Source organism: Cyprinus carpio, chromosome B7 (assembly GCF_018340385.1).
Source record: "Cyprinus carpio isolate SPL01 chromosome B7, ASM1834038v1, whole genome shotgun sequence".
NCBI lineage: Eukaryota > Metazoa > Chordata > Actinopteri > Cypriniformes > Cyprinidae > Cyprinus > Cyprinus carpio.
In genome coordinates this window covers 42,767,609-42,790,753 of record NC_056603.1, presented here as the reverse complement: position 1 = coordinate 42,790,753, position 23,145 = coordinate 42,767,609, and the positions used below count along the sequence as shown (strand labels likewise).

The 23,145-nt window shown below is 32.5% G+C and overlaps 1 protein-coding gene across 1 annotated transcript in view; it reads left to right on the top strand.

The window, feature by feature from the left end:
* Positions 1–22,646, top strand: part of LOC109046239 (multiple PDZ domain protein) — a 78,243-nt gene extending 55,597 nt beyond the window's left edge. The window contains 20 exon segments of the mRNA XM_042728777.1: positions 696–758; positions 5,748–5,904; positions 8,728–8,924; positions 9,522–9,613; positions 9,699–9,771; positions 11,430–11,483; positions 11,575–11,637; positions 12,352–12,514; positions 12,616–12,761; positions 13,834–13,917; positions 14,000–14,193; positions 15,657–15,804; positions 16,885–16,971; positions 18,023–18,104; positions 18,186–18,223; positions 18,427–18,549; positions 18,775–18,879; positions 19,837–19,925; positions 20,820–20,943; positions 21,036–22,646. Coding sequence (XP_042584711.1) covers positions 696–758; positions 5,748–5,904; positions 8,728–8,924; positions 9,522–9,613; positions 9,699–9,771; positions 11,430–11,483; positions 11,575–11,637; positions 12,352–12,514; positions 12,616–12,761; positions 13,834–13,917; positions 14,000–14,193; positions 15,657–15,804; positions 16,885–16,971; positions 18,023–18,104; positions 18,186–18,223; positions 18,427–18,549; positions 18,775–18,879; positions 19,837–19,925; positions 20,820–20,943; positions 21,036–21,182 — 2,229 coding nt within the window. The 3' untranslated portion in view covers positions 21,183–22,646.
* The last annotated feature ends 499 nt before the right edge of the window (positions 22,647–23,145 follow it).

Sequence of the window (23,145 nt, the reverse complement as noted above, 5' to 3'; positions counted from 1 at the left end):
TTATCATAAAGTATTTAGCAGAACTTTAACCATATTTCAAAGACCATTTAAATAATTATGCAAAGATGTACTTAAGTCCTACTTAAGTGGGTCAAAAAAAAAAAATTCAGCTAATTGCATTTAATATAATTTTAAACTATAAAACCTTTCAAGTAAACTAAAATGCTAAAGTGTAAAGGGCTTTCTTTCATTATCTGACTCAAAACACATCACCACTGTTTTTGGTGAAATCTCATCCTGCAAAAAAAAAGAATTTCCAAAATCTACATTCATTTTAACCCTCCATACAGTATTTAATGTGTTGTAATAATGTTGTTGTTAAATATCTCAGCTGACTGAAGCACCTGTAAAGTCCGGCTCTCTGCAGTCTGTCCTTCTCTTCATCAGACCTTTATAAAGCCTCTGTGTCCAGATGTGCATTAATGATCCGTGCCCCAGCAGATGGCTCTCTGCAGATGGCTCTTAAAAGTAGCTTTGTTTCAATGGCACTGAACAACAAGCACAAAACACGAGGGGGGATCTGCGGCCATAAAGAGAGACTTTCATTACTGTGCAGGACTTCAGTTTGGATCTTCTGGACCAGCAGAGAGCCTGTCAATGACATTAGAGTTTAATGACGTTATTGAGGACATGTAGAGATGTTTTTGTGGGACTGTGTTTGACGAGGACTCTTCTTGAATGTTTAATAACGGCAGACATCTGCGCTGGATGCAGTAGAGGACATCTCAGCCTTCGATCTGAAGAGCAGCGGTGAGAAGGTGAGTGAATCTGCCACTTCATCACAGACTGCATTACTACTGCATTTAAGTAGTTCACCAAAAATGTGTTTACTCACTGTTTCTAAAACCTTTATGATCGTCTTCAGTGGAGCTAAATATTTTCAAGAATTACTGCAGCTCTTCTCACTACCACAAAGAGCTGTGTTAGAAAGTCACGACATTATAACAACAGTTCATAGTGACTGCTAAGTAAGGTTAAGATCCACAAATAACAAAAACGCCTAAAACAAAGCAGCATAAAAGACAGATTTGAGAAATGGAAACAATCCATTTCAATTATAGCAGTGTTATTTTAGTATTATTTACTGTATATTCTACTGTAGATTAATGGTTTGAATTAGCTTTTGTTAGTTTTTATTTTCAGGGGTTTGTTTTATATTTTTCTTTTAGTTTTTGTTACTTTATATGCTTTTGTCATTTTTAATTTTTAATACAACATATTCATGTTATTGATTTTATTTTGGTTTTAGTTTTAGTAATTTTAAACTTATTTTATTTCAGTTAGTTGGCAATATTTAAATTGTATTTTATTTCAGTTAAAAAACCTGACTGATAATATTTTCTGTAGGTCAATAATTTGTAAATATAGCAAGATATCACATAAGTTGTGTTTTTTTTTTTTTTTTTTTGGTGTGCTGTTGTTTATTGATTGATTGATTTTTTACATTTATATTTATTTAAAAATGTATTAGCAGTTAACTGAGAAGATATATATTAGTTTTTGTATGCGCTTGTCGTTATTATTTAAAGTAATACTTACAATGCTTCTAAATTATTTGTGTACTTTGTTTTAGTTTTAGTAATTTAAGTACTTCTTTTATTTCAGTCAGTTGGCAAGGCAACATTTCTATTTTTTACTTTCTACTTTTTTCCAAGTTTTTTTAAGTTTAAGTTTTTCCATCTAATCTTTATATTTTATTTTACTTCAGCATTTTTTTCAATTAACAAAGATTTTAATTAAACTGACTGACAATTGTTCCCTCCAGTGAGAATTAAGAGCTAAAATTAAATAATTAAATAAAAACTATTATTATTATTACCTATTACTATTATTAACTAAACTCTAGGATCTGGAAATATAGCAATAACACACAATTTGTACTTATTTATTTATTACAATTTAAGATCATTTATATGAAATTTTATCAGGAGAATTTCATTTGCTTGCAACATCATGGGTGAGGAAATAATGTCACAATTTTTTTTTTTTTTTTTTGCTCTCCCTTTCAGAAGCACAGTGTGCACTAATAGTCTGTCAGTTTAAGTCCTGGTTATTTCACAGATGTAATTGTGCAAGAAAGTGGAATATGAAGTTATGCTTGAGTTTCCATAATCATTATGGAATCATTCACAATTGTGATTTCCAGGCTTGGAGAATTAATGGAAATGTTTGTAATAGGGTTTCTCTAGTTATGCATTTTAGAGCGAGTGAATGTAAACGCCTTTGTGATGCATGTTACTGGCTAATAACAGTTTCCTATACGCTACTCTAAGGGAGTAGCCTTTTTGTTAACTATGATAACCATGCTATATGATTTTATCCAGTAGCTAATCACAAAAGACTGGAAATTAATAAGGTCTCAAAATGTATATTATCTACACTGTGCACAGAATGTGAATTTCTGTCACATAGCATGACATGCCAGTGTTATATTAGTATCATTAATATTCTATTATAGTATTTATGGTTACACTTTATTTTAAGGTGTCCTTGTTACAGTATAATTATACATTTAAGTACTGAGTAATATTAATTACTTGCATGCATAATTTATTGTTATTATACATGTAACGTGTAACAACGACATCTTAAAGTGTTACCGTATTTATTAATATTTTGAAATGTATTTTTTTTTTTGTAGTTTAGTTTGATTTTAATCATTTTGTTTTAAGCTTTTGTCATTTTCATGAGTTTTTGCTTTTATTAAATATTCTTATTTAGCTTTAATTTATTGTCATTGCCGTTTTGGTTTTAGTAATTTTAGTTCTTTAATTTCAGCTTATTTTTAGTTTGTTGCCTTTGCAGCATTTCTAATTATTGTTTAATTTTATTTATTTTTTTTAGTTTTTCATTAAATGTTTGTTTTATTTCAGCTTTATCTCAGTTACCAAAAACAATATACGTTATATTGTTCCTTTTAGTTTTAATTAATAATAACAACACTGTGACATACTATGTTTGACAGTATGCAGTAGAACACATATAATACTTTTATAATATAATAATCTTTAATAACTGATGACTAAATTCCACACACATGCATTGTGATTTTTTTTTTTCAAAACTGACAGGCCATATAGTGTACACTTCTCAGTATTCAGTACGTAGTAAGCTAGTATTCTATTCCATCAGTGACAGAAAGCGCATGCACTGTCAGAAATCAGCAGTAGATTCTCAGGCCTGTCGTCACTTGCTCTGTTCTTAACTGACTCCAGAACAGATTTTGTGATGTAAATGTGCTCTGCTGTAGTTAGTCTGAACAAGCACTTGCTCCTCCTCTCTCTCTCTCTCTCTCTCTCTCTCTCTCTCTCTCTCTCTCTCTCTCTCTCTCTCTCTCTCTCTCTCTCTCCGTGTCTCACTGGTGCTGGTTATTCTCTGTTTTCTGTAGGCCGTTGACACTCACAGTAGACCTTTCCTCCGTCTATGTCCGACTAATCCTTTCACTCCTACACCGTTTAAGGTTTGTGTCTTGTGTGTGTTTGTGTGTGTGTGTGTGTGTTTCCTCTCCCATCTATATGCAGTTATGGATCTGATTTCATAACATTAGCATATACAGTAGGCCTATAGCTCTAAAACATGCTTACCCCAAAAACATACATTATATATTTAATACATGGACAATATATATATATATATATATATATATATATACACACATTAAAGGATTAAATGCATGACGTGGAGGCAAAGAACCACCTGACCCAAAGTGCATTTAAAATAAAACGTTGATTATCCAGCTTATTTCATGGCCATTTGCCAAATTATAGACAAGTTAAAACTAGTATTGCCCTTTGCAGCGCAATATTTGACCAGAATAATCGATCGAGGGAGAGAGATGACAGTTGTGTGTGCTTTACCTGCATGCTGCGTCTGCGCCTCTCTCTCTACAAAAAATTAATTACTTCAAAAACAGCGCAACCTCGAAAATATAATAAAAATAAAATATAATCAATTACTTAAATATTCCTGCAATTTGCGATCTCCGATTCTCTGTCTCTCTCTCTCTCCTTCTCTCTCTCTTTGAATCAAATAATAACATAGAACAAAAAAAAAAATCAACACATAAACAATAAAAAACAATAAAAATATAAAATATTAAAAAGTAACAACTATTCAAAAACATAAAAAACACAAAGCAAACAGCTACCAAACATTTAGATGCACGTTACAATTATATACAGTACAGGTCAAAAGTTCGGAAACATTACTATTTTTAATGTTTTTGATTTTGCATTTATTTGATCAAAAATACAGAAAAAAAAATGTAATATTGTGATATATCTATTACAATATAAAAATAATTTGTTTTAAATTTATTATACTGCATTTATTATTGAATGGATCATTATCACATGATCCTTTAGAAATCATTCTAATATGATGAGTCCATTATCCACGTTGGAAAACAGTTCTGCTGCTTAATATTTTTTTCAGAACATGTGATCTTTTTTTACGGATACTTTGATGAATAAAAAGTAAAAAATAAAAATAAAAAAAAAGAAGCTATGTTTTAAAATATAAATATTTTGTATGCAATATACACTTACTGGTCAGTACATCAGTAATTTTTTTTTTTCTTTCTTTTTTTTAATAAAATCAATACTTTTATTCAGCAAGGATGTGTTAAATTGATAAAAAGTGATAGTCAAGAAAATATATTATTAGCATAATATTATTAGATTTTTTATTTTTTTTTTTTTTTGAATAAATGCTGTTCTTTTTAACCTTTTATATCAATATATTAGACAGCAGAACTCCTCATAATAACATCAGAATATTAGAACGATTTCTAAATTATCATGTGAGAGACTGGATGTTACATGTGACACTGAAGGCCTGGAGTAATGATGTGAAAATTCAGCTTTGCATCCACAGGAATAAATTAAATTTTTTTAAAGTATTTCAAACATAGAAAAACTACATATTTTAAGTTGTAATAATATTTTCACAATATTACTGTTTTTTCATGTACTTTTGATCATATAAATGCAGGGGCTTGATGAGCACCTGAAGAGACTTCTTTCAAAAACATAAAAAATAGTAATGTTTCCAAACTTTTGACCTGTACTGTACATGTAAAATATTTTATTGTAACAATTTTGCACTATTTTAATGTATAGTTTTTAATCACGTTACAAGCATTTGTTGTTTACTTGTTGTTTACCCATAAATCCACACGGTTTTCATTACTCTGTTTAACACAAAAAGCAAGTAGACACAGTGAACGCAATTTAAACTCAAAAAAAGAAACAAAATAAAACACAAACGCAAACACAGTGACCAGCTGTTAAACTCCAAAAAAGGAATAAAATACATCACAAATGCAATGTTGTGTCAAGAATAGATCCAAATGTAAAGAGCAGCGTGAACATTCTGCTAAACATCTTTTTTGTTCTACATATAAAGTTATACAAATTTGGAACAACATTTGAAACTTATGTACAGTAACAAATAGTAATCTCAATTTTTAATAACTTCTTCAAAAATAAAAAAAAAAAACAAACATTAAACAAGAATTCAGAAGAATGATTTGTAATTTTTAAACACATCACAAAGCATCAGTGTCTTGGTTTGTTAGTTCTTCATGCTGAGAAATGAAGAACAAATTAATATGTTAAATGTGATTTTGATTATATTACGCTTCATATGTCATGCTCTTAATGGAGAATGCCGTGCTGACAGATGACATGCTAATTGGATAGAAATTATATCCTGTTTAATGTGTTTTATTTTTAAAACTGTGGCAGCTGAATCGAGAGGAGGGGAAAAGCTTCCTGTGTCTGCCTGTCGTTCCACATGTCGGGGAAACCGACTCGGACACACTGACTGAGATTCCCGACAGACTCACTCTGCATAGCGACGGTCCTGATGAGGAAGAGGAGGATGAGTACGGATACAGCTGGAGTGAGTCTCACATTCACAGTAACACACAGCGGCCAGCAGAGAGCGCCGATCACACTGACACACACTGGACTAGATACAGAGAGAGACACTGGTGAAAAAGAAGTACACTGTAGGATACTTTAAAAGAGTACTTATTATGAAATTAATAAATTAAGGATATAAGAAATAAACATCACAATTTAACATACACTTTCTTTACAACAAAGAAACAAAACAAATTAATTACTAATAAAAACCAAATAAATATACTTGCTGTATACCAATAAAAAATGTCAACTTAAAAAATTATTTACACATAATTAATCATAATTACTATTGTAAGTACATGTGACCTGTAAAACGTGTGAACTTAAAGGGTTAGTTCACCCAAATATTAAAATTATGTCATTAATGACTCACCCTCATGTCGTTCCAAACCCGTAAGACCTCTGTTTCATCTTCGGAACTTTAAAATTTTAGATTTAGTCCGAGAGCTTTCAGTCCCTCCATTGAGAATGTATGTACGGTATAACGTCCCTTGTGTCCAGAAAGGTAATAAAAAACATCACAAAGTAAGTCCATGTTTGACATCAGAGGGTCCGTTTTAGAATTTTTTTGAAGCTCGAAATAACATTTTGGTCCAATTATAGCAAAAACTATCGACTTTATTCAGCGTTTCCCCTTCTCTATGTCTGTTTATGAGCGCGTTCCACAATGCAGTTTAGTGATATCCGTTCCGCGAACGAATCACTCGTTGTAACCGGTCTTCTTGAACCAGTTCACCAAATCGAACTGAATCTTTTGAAACGGTTCCGCGGTCTCCAATAAGCATTAATCCACAAATGACTTAAGCTGTAACTTTGCAATGTTGCTGCACAACTCCCTCTGAGTCAACAAATAACCCAATATCCCGGAGTAATTCATTTACTCAAACAGTACACTGACTGAACTGCTGTGAAGAGAGAACTGAAGATGCCGAGCCAGATAACGAACGAAACATGACTCGTTTCTCGAGTAAAATAGGTTTTCGGATCCAACCGGTAGTGAAAGTTCCCTGTTCTTTTCCGCGAACCGGTTCTTTTCGGACAGTCGATTCAATTAACTGGTTGAAGAAACGGTTCACAACCAGTTCTTTTTTTGCGCTCAACGTAAAACTTCAATTGGCGAATGACTGCCCTTGATTTCAAGCCTTCGGTTTACCCCGCGCTCATAACATTAGTAATCAGTTCAGAATCAATCATCAAAAGAACCAGTTCGGCTTCAGACGCGCTGTGTGTCACTGAATCATGCCATGCGCAGTATCATCAAGCTCCTTGGTTTCTCGAATCGGACGCGTCCGACCGAAACGGTTCTGACTCGAGAACGAGTCAATGTTTCGTTCGTTATCTGGCTCGGGCTCGATGTTCATCTTCAGTTCTCTCTTCACAGCAGTTCAGTCAGTGTACTGTTTGAGTAAATGGAATTAACTCCGGGATATATTTGAACTCAGGAGGGAGTGTCAAGCCACATTAAAATAGTTAACAGCTTAAGTCATTTGTGGATTAATGCTATTGGAGACCGAACCGTTTTCAAACGATTTCAGTTCGATTTGGTGAACTGGTTCAAGAAAGAATCCCGTACAACGAGTGTTCGTTCGCGAACCGGATATATAACTAAACTGCAGCGCTGTGAACACGCTCATAACAGACACGGAAGAGAAGAGAACGCTGAATAAAGTCGTAGTTTTTGCTATTTTTGGACCAAAATGTATTTTCGATGCTTCAAAAAATTCTGACCTCTGATGTCACCATGGACTACTTTGATGATGTTTTTATTACCTTTCTGGACGTGGACAGTATACCCGTACATACATTCTCTGGAGGGACTGAAAGCTCTCGGACTAAATCTAAAATATCTTAAACTGTTGTTCCGAGATGAAACGGAGAGTCTTACGGGTTTGGAACGACCATTGTTAACTGCAGTAAAATGAAAATGCATTTAGTGTAAATTTATATTAAATGCAATTAGATTTTTTGAAATCTTAATTGCATGTTAACTGCAGTAAAATGAAAATGCATTTAGTGTAAATTTATATTAAACGCAATTAGATGAACTTTAGAGTGTTTTCTGACCCACTTAAGTAGGACTTAAGTACATCTTTATATGTAATTTCATAATTCTCTTGTCTTTGAAATTGGTTAAAGTACTGAATGTACTGACAAGCATTTATGGTAAACTAAAATATACTTTATTGTAATTTCTGTTGAAACTTGCATGTCTTGTGTTTGAATGTATTTATAATGATGAAGTTGCAACTTAAAATATATTAGTTTAAAATGTAATATCAAATAACACTATAGTTAAAATTATAATCAAGTACTTTACATGTTCTTTAGTTTGTTAGTCAACACTTAAGTGTGCTTCTTAAAAAATTACAAAAGATTATTAAAACTTATACTCTATAAAATATACTTTAAAGTAAAACTTAAATTGACATCATTACAAAGTGTAAAATTTTTAAATACTTTTAACTAAGAGTACACAAAAAATAATTTTAATAAAAAACAACTTTAATTATTATTTTTTTAAATATACTTTTAAGATTTGTATGACACTACAAGTGCACATCCAATACAGTTAAGCACATTTCTTTTACAGAAGGGGTATGTGGCCATTCACACTGTACTGAACTAAATCTGTTATTAGACTGCAGTGATATGCTGCAGTAATACTACAGATTGCAAGTGTAAAAAGTAACTCCAGGTGTGTGTGTGTGTGTGTGTGTGTGTGTGTGTGTGTGTGTGTGTGTGTGTGTGTGTGTGTGTGTGTGTGTGTGTGTGTGTGTGTGTGTGTGTGTGTGAGAAGAGAAGGTAACGGAGCGGTACGGTCGTTTACCCGGTGAGCTGCACATGATCGAGTTGGAGAAGGGTCAAACAGGTTTGGGTTTGAGTCTGGCAGGGAACCGCGATCGTTCACGCATGAGTGTGTTTGTGGTGGGAATCGATCCCAACGGCGCCGCCGGCCGAGACGGACACATCGTGGTGGGAGATGAACTGTTAGAGGTGAGTGTGTTTATAACATCAAAACAGCAGTCTTGTGAAAAAGTTTTTTAAAGTATTTTTAAATACTTAAAAAAAAGAGTACTTATTATGTAATTTAAAAGAATATACTTAAGTGTAAACCGAATGTAATGTTTTCAGACACTTAATTGCATATTATTTGCAATTAATATTAAATGCAGTTTATATTAAATAACTTTTGACTCACTTAAGTTGGTACTTAAGTACATTTTTATATATAATTTTAATGAAGTTCTGCTGAATGTAAGACAAGCATTTAGGGTGAACTAAAATATAAAGTAATATACGTTATACACAACAAAAGATTATCAAAACCATGATTTTTTAAATGTACTTTGAAATAAAAAAAAGCACATTCTTTAAAAGTGTACTTAATTCTTTAAAAAAATACTCAAGAAAGTTAATAAATCGAAATCAAATAATCTCCCTTTAATTCAATTAATATTACATTAACACACACAAATAATATAATACTGTAAGACAAAAGTCAACATAATCACATTCAGTGCAGTTATGCACACATCCTTTACATGCTAAACAGATCAGGCCTTTTTCTGATTCACCTGGTTGTCTTGGCAGATAAACGGTCAGGTTCTGTACGGCCGCAGTCATCAGAACGCCTCTGCCATCATTAAAAGCGCCCCTTCGAGGGTCAAGATCATCTTCATCCGGTAGGTGGAAGGTTGTGGTGTGTAAGTGTTGATCTGAGAGACTGCGAAGCCTGTTGCAGGCTGACACGTGAGGTGTGTGTTTCAGGAACAGAGATGCTGTGAGTCAGATGGCTGTCGGGCCGATGAAGGAGACGGACTCACCGGACGCACACACAGAGGTGAACTCACACACATCTGTATCCTTAACCCAGACTCTAAAAGACATTATTTACTAAATTTCTGAATCAGTTTTAACTTTAAGGATCAAGTCAGCTTTAGACTCTTGTGAAAAAGAAGTGCACTTTATTGTAGTGAATGTGCACTTGTAATGTACTTCAAATCTTAAAAGAATGTTTTTTTGCAGATAATATAATATTAATGTAATGAAAGGTCACTTAAGTGACTTAAAGAGAGACACTTCCATGACTGTTTCTGAACACACTTAAGTACACTTTTAAAAAGTGACTTTTGTAATAATTAGTATTGTAATTATTATGTTTTAATAATCTTATATCATGATTTAAAGAAGTGCACTTACAGTATTTTGATGTGTTGAATAACATACTAAAGCACATTTGAAATACTTTTATTTATAATTTTAACTATAGTGTGTTATTCAATATTACATTTAATTTAATGTATTTTAAATGCACTAAATTGACTCTTTATTAGTGCTTTATGCATTATGTAATTTATAGTGCTGTCAAACGATTAATCGCATCCAAAATAAAAGTACAAAATAAAAAAATATATGTATTATAACATTGTAAAATAAATAAACAAACAAAAACACACACACATACACTTAAGAAAATGTGTTATATATATAAATTTAAAAAAAATTTATATATAATTTAAATTAAAAGAATATAAATATATGCATGTAAATACATGTAAATATTTTGGAAATATATACTGAATGTGTGTGTATTTATACATACATAATAAATATACACCGCACACACACATATATTATATAAACTTTTATTTTGAATGTGAATCATGTGATAAGTCACGATGACAAATGTATTGCAAAAATATAATAATTGGTATAAATGCTTGTCAGTACATTCAGCAGTACTTTACCCATATTTAAAAGACAATAGGAGTAAATATGAAAATACATTTAAAAATGATATATGAAGTCCTAGTTAAGTGAAAAAACACTCTAAAGTTAAACTATTTTTAAAATAAATTAATATAAATGTAATACAGTTTGGTAACACTTTATTCTAAGGTGTCCTTGTTACACGTTATATGTTATAATAACTGTACAATTAATTATGCATAATTACATGCAAGTAACCCTAATCCTAACCCTAACCATACTGTAAGTACATGTAGTTAATTAATATTATTCAGTACTTAAATATATAATTACACTGTAACAAGGACACCTTAAAATAAAGTGTAACCTACATTTTCATTTAATTGCAGTTAACATGCAACTAAGTGTCTGACAACATAACATTCAGTTCACACTTAAGTATATTATTTAAAGCATATTATTTCCATAATAACCACTTTTATTAATTTGTATTGTAAGGTGTATTACTTTTTCACAAGGGGAGACAAACAGACACTCACTAAACATGAAGAAGATTGGTCATTCATTACTTTATACACTTGTTTGTTTGTTTCTTTACTCGATTGTTCGTTCTTTCTAAAACATAGAGCTGTCCATTAGCATTCTTCTTCATCTCAATAAGTCCATTTCATGGTTTCAGAGATTTTAAGGGACTAGCATTTGAAGCTAAGCAGCCAAACTCTCTCCCTCTGGTTCAATCATTCATTCATTCATTTGTTTAGTCATTGAATTTGTCTTTTTTCTCCACAGACAGAGACGCCCAGCTCAACACTAGACGTTATCCAGCACGTAACTCTTCCTGCGGTGCGACACACACTTCAGCTCTCTTCTGACTCAGTGTTTGTGTGCTTTCTCTCTCTGCACCGCTGATGTTCAGTGTTTTTTCTCTCTGAAGGAGGATGACAGCAGGAGCAGATGCATCTTTCAGAGTCTGGAGGAGAACGGAGCGGCTGGAAGGGTATGAATGACTGTGCTGCAAAATTAAACCAAACAGAAACGATGTTTCAAATGTGACATACAGTATGTCTGATGTTCTGCCAGAGAGAAATAGAAGGGTTTTAAATGTAGGGAAAAGTGTGGCCTGTGAGACATTTTGATTATTACAAAGACAAACTTTTTTTTTTTTTTTTTGCATTGATGAATTGTGTGCAATTAAGCAAAGTGTTTTAGGAAAGTAAACAGGGTTGGTTTGGATTTCATGTTGCATTTAACACAAAGTGTTATTTTAGCATCACTGATAAACTATTATAGTTTTTACACCGTATTCTAAGTTTTTCGATGCCAAATGTCAGTTTTTAAATATATTAATGCTTTTATTCAGCAAGGATGCATCAAAGTACATGTATAATGTCAAAAAGATTTCTATTTCAAATAAATGCTGTCCTTTCTACTTTCTATTCATCATGTGACACTGAAGACTGGAGTAATGATGCTGAAAATTCAACTTTGATCAAAGGAATAAATTACATCTTAACAGATATTAAAACAAAAAAAAACACTTGTTTTAAATTGTAATAATATTTTATAGTTTTAACTGTATTTTTGATCAACTAAATGCAGTCTTGGTGAGCAGAAGAGACAAAAACATTAAAAATCTTACTGACCCTGTATGTAAATAAGATTTATTATCTCTAAAAATCTCACTGTCTGGTGTGAAATGTGTGTGTTGCAGGTGACGTCACTCCTTCAGAAACCCCAGCAATCTGTGAAACTCACCATCTGCACTGACTCCGCCTCCCAACCCTCCTCATCCAATCAGGTTTACTCAGGATCAGACGCTGGAAGCAACCTGCCGCTGGTTTCTCTGACATCATCAGAGACAGAGCCAATCAGGAGTAAGAGGGGCGGGGTCTGGGAGTATTAAAGGAAAACAGAACAAGTTTATCATTGAATAAATCAGAAGCTGATCTCTGTCCTCATGATTATTGTGCTGCAGATTCGAGCAGATGTTCCACACCGGCGACACTGGTGTCTGATCCGGCGACGTGTCCCATCATCCCCGGCTGTGAGACCACTATAGAGATCTGCAAGGGCAGAACAGGACTGGGGCTGAGCATCGTGGGCGGCTGTGACACGCTTCTGGTGAATAAACTCACTGACGTGTGAGACTGATAGAAACTTGTGCACTCTGACACAGGAAGTGACCAAAATGTGTACAAAATTAGCTCCCGCCATCAATTTTTCATTTACATAGTCTTCAACTCAAAAAGTTGGAACTTAAAGAAAATCCAGCTGTCGTTGTTATTTATTAAAAATGAAACTATTGATTGAACTATTGATTAAGTTAAATAGAGCTGAAATAAAATAAAATAATAAATATTATATAAAATGAAAATAATAATAAAAAAAAGCTAAATAAATTAAAATTATCTTGAGCTAACTGAGAGATATTACAACTTTAAGTAAAACAGAAATACAATAAAAAAAAAAAATATATATATATATATATATATATATATATATATATATGTATATATATATATAATAGCTTATTACAAATATTAAAAACAAAAACTAATTAAAATGAAAAAAGCACATAGCAAAATTACTAAAACTCAAAATAAATTTTAACTAAAAATATTAAAATAAAAAAGTTAATTTGAAATATTAATAAAAGGTAAATAGAATTAAAAAACTAATAAAAATGAGAAAATCATAGCAAAATTAATTAAAATGCTAAAAAATAAAAGTAAAATTGAACATATAAAACTAAAAGAGATAAATAAATATAAAAAATATAAAGAAACGAAAACTAATAAAAATGACAAAAGCAAAATCTCAGATAATTAAAACTTAAACTAAAATCAAAATAAAACTGAAAATATAAAAATAAAAGCTAATTCAATGTATTACACTATAATAGTATATAACACTATATAAATAATAACACCAAAGTAACACTGGCTTAATCAAAATAAGTGTAAAATATTCTAAAATATGATTTATAATGTACTTTCACGTAAAACCTTTTATTTGACTCGTTAAGTGGCCTTTTATCTCTCTAATATTACATTATCTGCAGTTCTTTTTTTAAAAAATGTACTATTAAGATTTGAAGTCCACTACAAACGCACATTCAACAGAATTAAGCACACTTTATTTTTCACAAGGATTTAGGAAGTCATTAATAAGCAGCGCATCTGTCTGTGTTCAGGGCACTATAATAATTCACGAGGTGTACGAGGAGGGAGCTGCGTCTAAAGACGGCCGACTGTGGGCAGGAGATCAGATTCTGGAGGTAAAGTCACGACTCTTCTGACTAGTCTTTCTATTTCATGCCAGCTTCATTTCATCCGTCTCGTAACTCGTGTGTCTCTCAGGTGAACGGTGTAGATCTGCGCGTGGCGACGCACGACGAGGCCATCAATGTCCTGCGGCAGACTCCGCAGTGTGTTCGTCTGACGGTCTTCAGAGACGAGGGTCAGTATAAAGAGGAGGAGCTGTGGGACTCCCTGAGCGTCGAGCTTCAGAAGAAACCAGGCCACGGCCTCGGACTCAGCATCATCGGGAGAAGGTACTAGAGCTCTAGTTAAAGCTACTAGTCAGTAAAGTGTGAGTAAATAGTAAATTGGGCTGTCTGCGTAATTTTACACATTGATCAGAATTGTGTTACATATTAAATCCGTATAGGACTCAGCTGTTTCAGCATCTTTTATCTAAACATATGAAAATACTTCAGTATGTCTTGCATTTAAATAAAGTTCAGCATGCATGTCGATGTTAGAAGTTGCAGAATAGAAACGAATATAAATCATGACGGATGTGCAACAAAGACTTTTTGCGTGAATTAGTAATTTTACTAATTTTACCAACTTTTTAAATTATATTCTGTTTACAGCCCACGTTCTCGATTTGCTGTATAACATTAAGATATATCTACACTTGCGAAAAAGAAATACTCTTTAGCATGCTTTTAAAAAGAATATTTTGTATGTACTTATTAAAAGAATTACAGTAACTGGGTAATAACTAGGTGCTAACCTTGAACCTACCCTTAAACTTAACCTGAACCCACGTAGTTACTTTGTACTATGCAGTACTTTCTTGGATAAGTACACTGAAAGTTAAATAAAGTGTAACCAAAATAATATACTTTAAAAGAATAAACTTAAGTGTGAACTTAATGCAGTGTTCTTAGACACTGAAATGCATGTTAATTGCAATTAACTGCAATTTGTTATTGTTTAAATTTATATCAAATGCAATTAGCTGAACTTAAAACTTAAGTAGATTTTAAAATGCAGTTACTGCCAAATACACTGACGATGTATAATTTTCTTTAATTATGTTAATAAAAAATGTCACCCACTTATCAGCTTAACCTAAAATGTTATGTTTTTGTTTGTTTGTTTGTTTGTTTTTTATTATTATTATTGTCTATCAATTAATAGAACAAGTGATACTGATGAAAATCTAAAAAATAATTCAAATTAAGCACATTAAGGACAGCTTAAGTTTTCTAACTCATATATTTAATAAAGTTAATATATATATATATATATATATATATATATATATATATATATATATATATATATATATATATATATATATATATATATATATATCTATATATATATATATATATATTTAATAGTACATATAATACACTACAACATATATACTTAAAATGCAATATTGAATAGCACACTTAAGTTAAAAGATAAACAAGTGCTTTACATGTGCTTTAGTATGTTGGTCAACACATCAAAATAAGTGTACTTCTATAAAACAAGATTATTTCAAAATAACAATTTAAAATGAACTTTTTTAAGTAAAACTTTTAATTTGACATTATTACAAAGGTCACTTTTTAAAAGTGTACTTAAGTGTGGTAAGAAACAGTCATGAAAGTGCATGTGAAACAGACACTTTTTGCGTTAATTGTCTCAGAGACATTCCAAGTTTCCATCCAGTTTTTGCACTGTTTTGTTATGGACAAAGAGAATATGAATATGATTGGTGTGTCTGTCTCAGGAGCGACACAGGAGTGTTTGTGTCGGACATTGTGAAGGGTGGAGCGGTGGAGACGGATGGACGGCTGATGCAGGGAGATCAGATCCTCTCGGTTAACGGCGAGGACGTTCGCTCAGCCACACAAGAGTATGTGGCTGCGCTGCTCAAGGTGAACCTCAGAGTCACTGCCTTTTACAGTTAATTATTACTGAAAGATATTCAAACAGTCAGACATATCAGAAAGAGAAGAGACTGTTTCTGTATATAAATCTGTATAGTTTTTGGTTTACACATTATGTATTTAATATTGCTGTAAGTCATTAATCGCGATTAATCGCATGCAAAATAAAAGTTTTTGTTTGCATAATAAGCAAATACACACATATGCATGTATATATTTAAGAAAACTATGTTATGTTTATATATTTATATATTATTTAAATTAAATATATGCATGGAAGTACATGGAAATATTTTCAAAATAGATACTGTGTGTATTTTTATATGCATAATACATTTACACTGTACACACACAAAAAATATTTAAACAAATCTTTTATTTTGGTTATGATTAATCACAATTAATCGTTTGACAGCACTATGAAAAACATAATTTTGGATACGATTAATCACAATTAATCATTTGACAGCACTAGTATATTAGTATCATTCTATTAATATTTCGAGTCAGAATTTCTTAGGTCATTTTTTAAATGCTTACAGTATATAGCCTTTATTAAAATACAGTAAGTTTTTTTATTTTATTTATTTATTTTAATTTCAGCTAATGTTTATCTTGTTTGAAGTAACAAAAATGTTTTGTATTTTTGTTTTAGATTTAGTTAAAAATAATAACCCAGTGAAAATCAGTAGTGATGTGCAGTAAGATTTGAGAATTGTCAATAAAATAAAAGTCATTAAAATACAGTCACCATTTACATGTTGTGCCTTATGTTTGATTTATTGTTTTGATGAGCTGTGAATCAATAATGACCAGATGCTCTCGTGAAAATGTTTCATAATGTCTCCAAAACTTCTAATAGCATCTGAAATAGTGAAACCTAACTCTCATGAACTAAAAAACTAAAACTAAAGTGTAAAAATGAACACATTTTAAAATAAATGAGATAATTTTTGCAATTTTGGCTCCTTCTCGTTTCATTTTGTATATAAAATTGAATGATCTAGTGTTAATGTGAAAACCAATACACACGTGTCACTCATGTAAACTGGTTTTGTTTTTCCTCAGAGTTGTGCTGGTCCAATCCGATTGGACGTGGGTCGTTTTAAGGCGGGGCCGTTCCACTCCGAGCGCCGTCTGTCCCAGAGCAGTCAGGTCAGACACAGAAAGAGTTAAAGACTCACACGCTCTTGTTGGTGAACACATTCATCCATCACTGTTCATCTGACAGCTCTGATCCCAAAACATTCTCACACAGTGAGCGAGTTTGTTCTTGAAGACTGCGGTTGTCAGATTTTAAGCAGCTTTGACCTCTGTTATTAGTTGGAGTGGCTCTTACAAGTGCACACCAGTATCCATCCACAGTTAGGCATCCAGTGTAATGATTTTTATAGTCACCCCATTACATAAAAATTAAAAATGGTAAGAAATGTTAAAGGATAAAACTAGAATATAAGAATAACAGAATTTGCATAAAATACAAAATTACAGTAATAATATACAAAATAGAATAGTACAGAATTAAAAGATAAAAATAGAAATAAATATGTACAAAATAAATAGCAAAAGAAAGTTTATATTTTTACATTTATTATTTATATTTTTGTATGTATTATATATTTGTTATTTGTTTATTATTTATACGCTTATATTCATAATAATAATAATTATTACTGTTGATGTTGTTATTATTATTATTGATAATAATAATACATGTATACTCTTCTATTATTGCTAATATTTTAAATTAGCTTTTATTTTTATTTTTTTTAATTTTCATTTTAAATTTATGTTAAGTTTTAGTAAATTATTTATGTGCATTACTCATTTTTATCAGTTCATCATTTATTTAGTCATTTGTATCATTTAATTTTGAACTGTAGCTTTATTTTTATTTCAGTTTCAGTAATTTTAGTGCAACAAATTCAACTTATTTTATTTAGGGCAATATTTATAATTTTCATTGGTAACAATTTTTTTTTCATGTAGTATATATATATATATATATATATACATACACATACATACATACATACATTTCAGTTCTAAAAAAATGGTTTTGGTTTTAGTTAACACTGGTGCATGCCTCACAGGCATGTGCAGATCAGCCAACAAATGAAAGCAGAAAACTGGCCGAGTTTGAGTCCTGTAGTGTGTGTTTGGTGTGTTAGTGCTCAGATGTGTGAATGTCTCTGTGTGTTTTCAGATCAGTGAGACGGGCAGCGGTGTAGTCACTCCTCACTCCAGCTCTGCAGCTTTACAGGGAGACGTGGAGAAAACACACGAGTGTAAGAACATACTACAGTTCCTTTCGGTAAAACATCTCAGCGTTATGATTCATTCTTGACCTTTCATTTCTTGCCTCGCAGTGCTGAATAAAGACGTCAGGACGGTTGAATTCACAAAGGTCAGTTACACTGATTCAGTCTTAAGAGACTTTTGCTTTCTGCTCATTCATTGTTTCCTCAATTGATAGTGTGTGTGTGTGTGTGTGTGTTTTATTCTCGTGTGTGTGTTTTTTTTTTTTTTTTTTTTTTGTGTGTGTGCGTGTGTGTGTGTGTGTGTGTCTGTGTCTGTGCGTGTGTGTGTGTGTGTGTGTGTGTGTCTCAGGGCCCGTCAGACTCTCTGGGCATCAGTATAGCTGGAGGGGTCGGCAGTCCTCTGGGTGATGTGCCCATATTCATTGCCATGATGAACCCCAGCGGCCTGGCAGCTCAGACGCAGAAACTCTGGGTGTGTGTGTGTTTCACGTCTCAACCAGAGTTACAAAACTTTTTTTTTTGTTCATTAGAAGGTCTGACACACTGAAGCTGGTGTGCATTTGTGAACCACAGTCTCTCATGTTTACTGTGTGTGTGTGTGTGTGTGTGTGTGTGTGTGTGTGTGTGTGTGTGTGTGTGTGTGTGAGTGTGTGTGTGTGTGTGTGTGTGTGTGTGTGTGTGTGTGTGTGTGTGTTAGGTTGGAGACAGGATTGTGTCCATCTGTGGAAACTCGACTGAGGGAATGACTCACAATAAAGCTGTTTCACTGCTGAAGAACACGACAGGAATCATACAACTACAGGTACAAAACAACACGGCCCTGCAGCCATTACATCCACTGTGAAGAGAAGTATTCACTTCAGATAGATCGATAGATAGATAGATAGATAGATAGATAGAAATACACACAGACATATAAATATAAAGAAAAACACACACAAATACAAACACATAGAAATATACATAGATAAATCTATAAACAAAAAAAACAACAAAATTAAAATACTCTTAATTGCATGTTAATTGCAATTAAATGAAAATGTATGATAGTTTACATTTATATTAAATGCAGTTAGCTGAACTTTAGACTGATTTTTAAGTAGGACTTAAGTACATCTTTATATGTAATATAATTATTTCTGTCTTTGAAATATGCTTAAAGTACTTTTACAAGCATTTATGATACACTAAAATATACTTGTTAAACTAAAATGTACATGCTATTTCTATTGAAACTTGCATGTGTTAAATATATTTGTATTCACACATCAGTAATGATGAAGTTGCAATTTAGTACACTTAAAATATATTACCTTTAAATGTACTATTGAATAACACACTAAGTACTTTCCATGTGCTTTAGTATGTTAGTCAACACATCAAATTAAGTGTACTTCTTTAAAGCACAACAAAAGTATTAAAACATGATTTAAAATGAAATTTGAAGTACAACTTTTAATTTGACATTATTACAAAGTGCGCTTTATAAAAGTCTACTTAAGTGTGTTCAGAAACAGTCACGGAAGTGTTTTTAAGTACACTTTTACTGGCATATTTTGTGAAAGATTTGAAGTGCACTACAAGTGCACATTCGGTACTATTAAGTGCACTTGTTTTTTCTATCTAAAGTGCACACAGTAAGTACTGTATGTGTACATTGTGAAATGCATTTTCTCTCAAAATTACCAGACTAAATGCAGATTCACAACTCTGAACTCGAGTTGTTACGGATAGTGCAGATATGTGTGTGTGTGTGTAGGTTGTTGCGGGCGATACAACAGTGACTGGACCGTCAGCAGAGCAGACAGCAGGACTCACAGCCAGCAGTATTTTCCATGATGACCTGGGGTTTGTACACAAAACTCTTCAACCATCATAAAATAACACTCAATCGTGCCAAATGTGACTAAAACTGGCTTTAGTGAGTCAACAGAGTAATGGTTGATAATCAGTTCCTTTCTGTATTCAAGTCACCTTGATTTCTGCAGCGCTTTATACAATACAGACCGAGTCAGAGCAGCTTCACAGAGACAAACAGCAAAATAACAATCAAACAGTGTAGAGATGGCTCAGATTCTCCTGCTAAGCTGCTCTAAAAGACATTTTAAATCATATTTTTCTCTCAATTTATTATGCATCATCGTTTGCTGATTATGTATTCCTGACAACGTTTCATTTTAATTTAGCATTTATGTTGTCTTGCATTGGTATCAAGCCTCCACAAGCCTGCAGGGTTATCATTGCCACATATATAAATTATACAAATATAATATTTTATTTTTTCTTTAATCCAGAGCTCCATGAATTCTGGACTCACACAGTGTTTGTATTTTTGCACATTTATACAGAGAATATCATTAGATTTCAACCAAAAATATTTTGACCTTTTTTTCATGAAGGAGGACAAGAACATCATCAGTCTATTAATTCAATAAGGTTATATAACACTCAGTGTTGTTGTTTGAGAAGAGAGTCAATAACTGGTTATACCCTCATTAGCAAAAATAACTGCAGCCAAATTACAGCAGAACTTCTTCAGAGTATCATAAAATCATCACCTGTGTTGTTTTAACACAAATATAGAAAAAATGTACTGCTAAATAATCTTCCTAATTCACCCCCTCTTGCCTCTTTGGACACTTTTCTCTTCTAAACATGACTTTGTTTCATGGATATAAAATAATGCACAACAGTTAATTCAAAACGGTATTATGTCGTTGTGTTCACACGTGTTGTGTCCAGTCCTCCGCAGTGTAAGAGCATCAGTTTGGAGCGAGGGCCTGATGGTCTGGGCTTCAGTATCGTGGGTGGATTCGGCAGTCCTCACGGTGACCTTCCCATCTACGTCAAAACCGTCTTCAGCAAGGTAACGCTTTCACACAGCGAGCGCTTCATCCACTGATGCCACGAGACTGACAGATGCATTATTATCTGATGTGTGTGTGTGTGTGTGTTCAGGGGGCCGCGGCAGAGGACGGGCGTCTGAAGCGCGGAGATCAAATCATCGCCGTTAACAGCCAGAGTCTGGAGGGAGTCACTCATGAGGAGGCCGTCTGTATTCTGAAGAAAACCAAAGGAGCCGTCACACTCACTGTGCTGTCATGAACACACACACACACACACACACAGGTCCTGTAGTTGTTTAGACACTGGATGACACACTGTGAATGATAGAGCTGTTTACTGCTAGTTTGTGCAGAAACCAGCACGCTACTACAATCTGCCGTACTTCACTGAGACTGGAGAAACAGCTCTACTGCGAGCCACACACGTGCATTTGTGCTTTAAAATGGCTACATCTGGTTATGACATATTTTTCTATTATTTGATAATTAGAAAATGATCAAATATCTCTTTCCTGTTGCATTAAAAAACAAAGTTATTGCAACTTGACCCCAATGGTTTCCATGCAATTTGCCAAAAATCAACACTGAAAATGAATGTCAAGACAGAAAATCTCTATTTTAGCTTTTTTAGAAACTAATGTAATAATTCTCATCTATTTCTAGTGTTTTAGGGGTCAAGTTGACCCACATATTTTTGTTCAAAGTGAGCTAAAAATATATAATTATATATATTAGTCATGATAACTTGCACACTAAGATGCAAATAATTTCAAGTATAGTGAAGATTATTTGTTTTTAGTGCACTAATTACTGCTATTTGTACTTCCTCTGCATTTTTGTTATTTTTATTTGTTATTGTTTTTGACAAACTCAACTAGATAAAGGAAAAATTAATTTTCCTTGGACTATTCAGAAGACAAATCTTCAATTCTGATTGAACTCTTGAGTTGTAAATTTCATGTTTTCATGTTTCATACTTTAGTGTTTGACACGCTATGATAAAGGTTTTCAGCTTTTTACCGGACTCTTCGGTGGTTTTCAAAGTGTTGATTTTTTGCCAAACTGCATGGAAACCAGTGATGGATTTGCATGCACATTCATGAAATATTTACCAAAAAAGGTCCAAAAATGTATATCTTTTTAAGCAGCAGTGGCACAGTGGTTTAGTATTTAAAAAAAAGTCTTACATCATGAATTAAAAAATAAAATAAAATAAATACAGCATCCTGAGATCAAAGGTCCTCAATATGTTTGATTTTACACCACTGTCACAATTATTTTTTTTAATTATAAAACAAAAAATGAAAGCATGGTAAAAATGTAAGCAGTACTTCTAGTTTTATACTGCAAAAAAATAATTTATATATATATATACACTGATGGTGGCAATCTTATAGGATTTATCCTGATTATAAAGTTAAAATATCTGAATAACCACCTTTGCTTCTTAAAAAAAAAAAAGTATTTCATATAGAGAGAACAGACTGATTTTGTAGAAACTGTGTGTGTGTGAGAGAGAGATCAATGTGCTGATATTAATGATTTCTTTAAATAGAAAAACAAGCATCAGTGCATTTAATGACATTTCTGAAGTTCTGCCTTCATCTGAGACGTTTGCTGCTGGATGTAGAACAAACTGCTGTGATATATTTTGTTATATTGTAATTTTCCTCTGATACAGTTTGGATTTCACTACAAACAAATAAAAGTGACCTTCAGCATACAACAAATCATCCCTTTTTATTTAACAGATTTAAACATTTTCTCTACAACTTTTTTTTTTTTTTTTATAAAAAGCAACTTGCACTGGTACACCTCATTCAATGAATGTAAAAATATGATTAGACACTTTCATCGTCAAGAATATGTTCTTCTGACTCTGTTAATTCTCAAAAACAATCCCAGGACCGTCATCAGCCGAGCGCGATCACATTCATCTGCTGGCTGTTTCAGCCTGGTCTGACTCTAGCTGTCAAGACATCATGACTGAACGATGGAGTTGTGTCTGTCACATGACTGTAAATGAATCTTGTGTTTTTGGAAGAATTAATAAGTAGAATGGGCTATTCTACGTAACAGGTGGCTATTTAATAAAAAAAAAGTATCACTCAAAATCATCACTAAACACTGAAACCACTACAAAATCAGCATTTTATAAAAATTCAGAATGTTTGTTACATATTCGCTGGTTCTATAAAAACACATTCATGTGGCACTTTGTA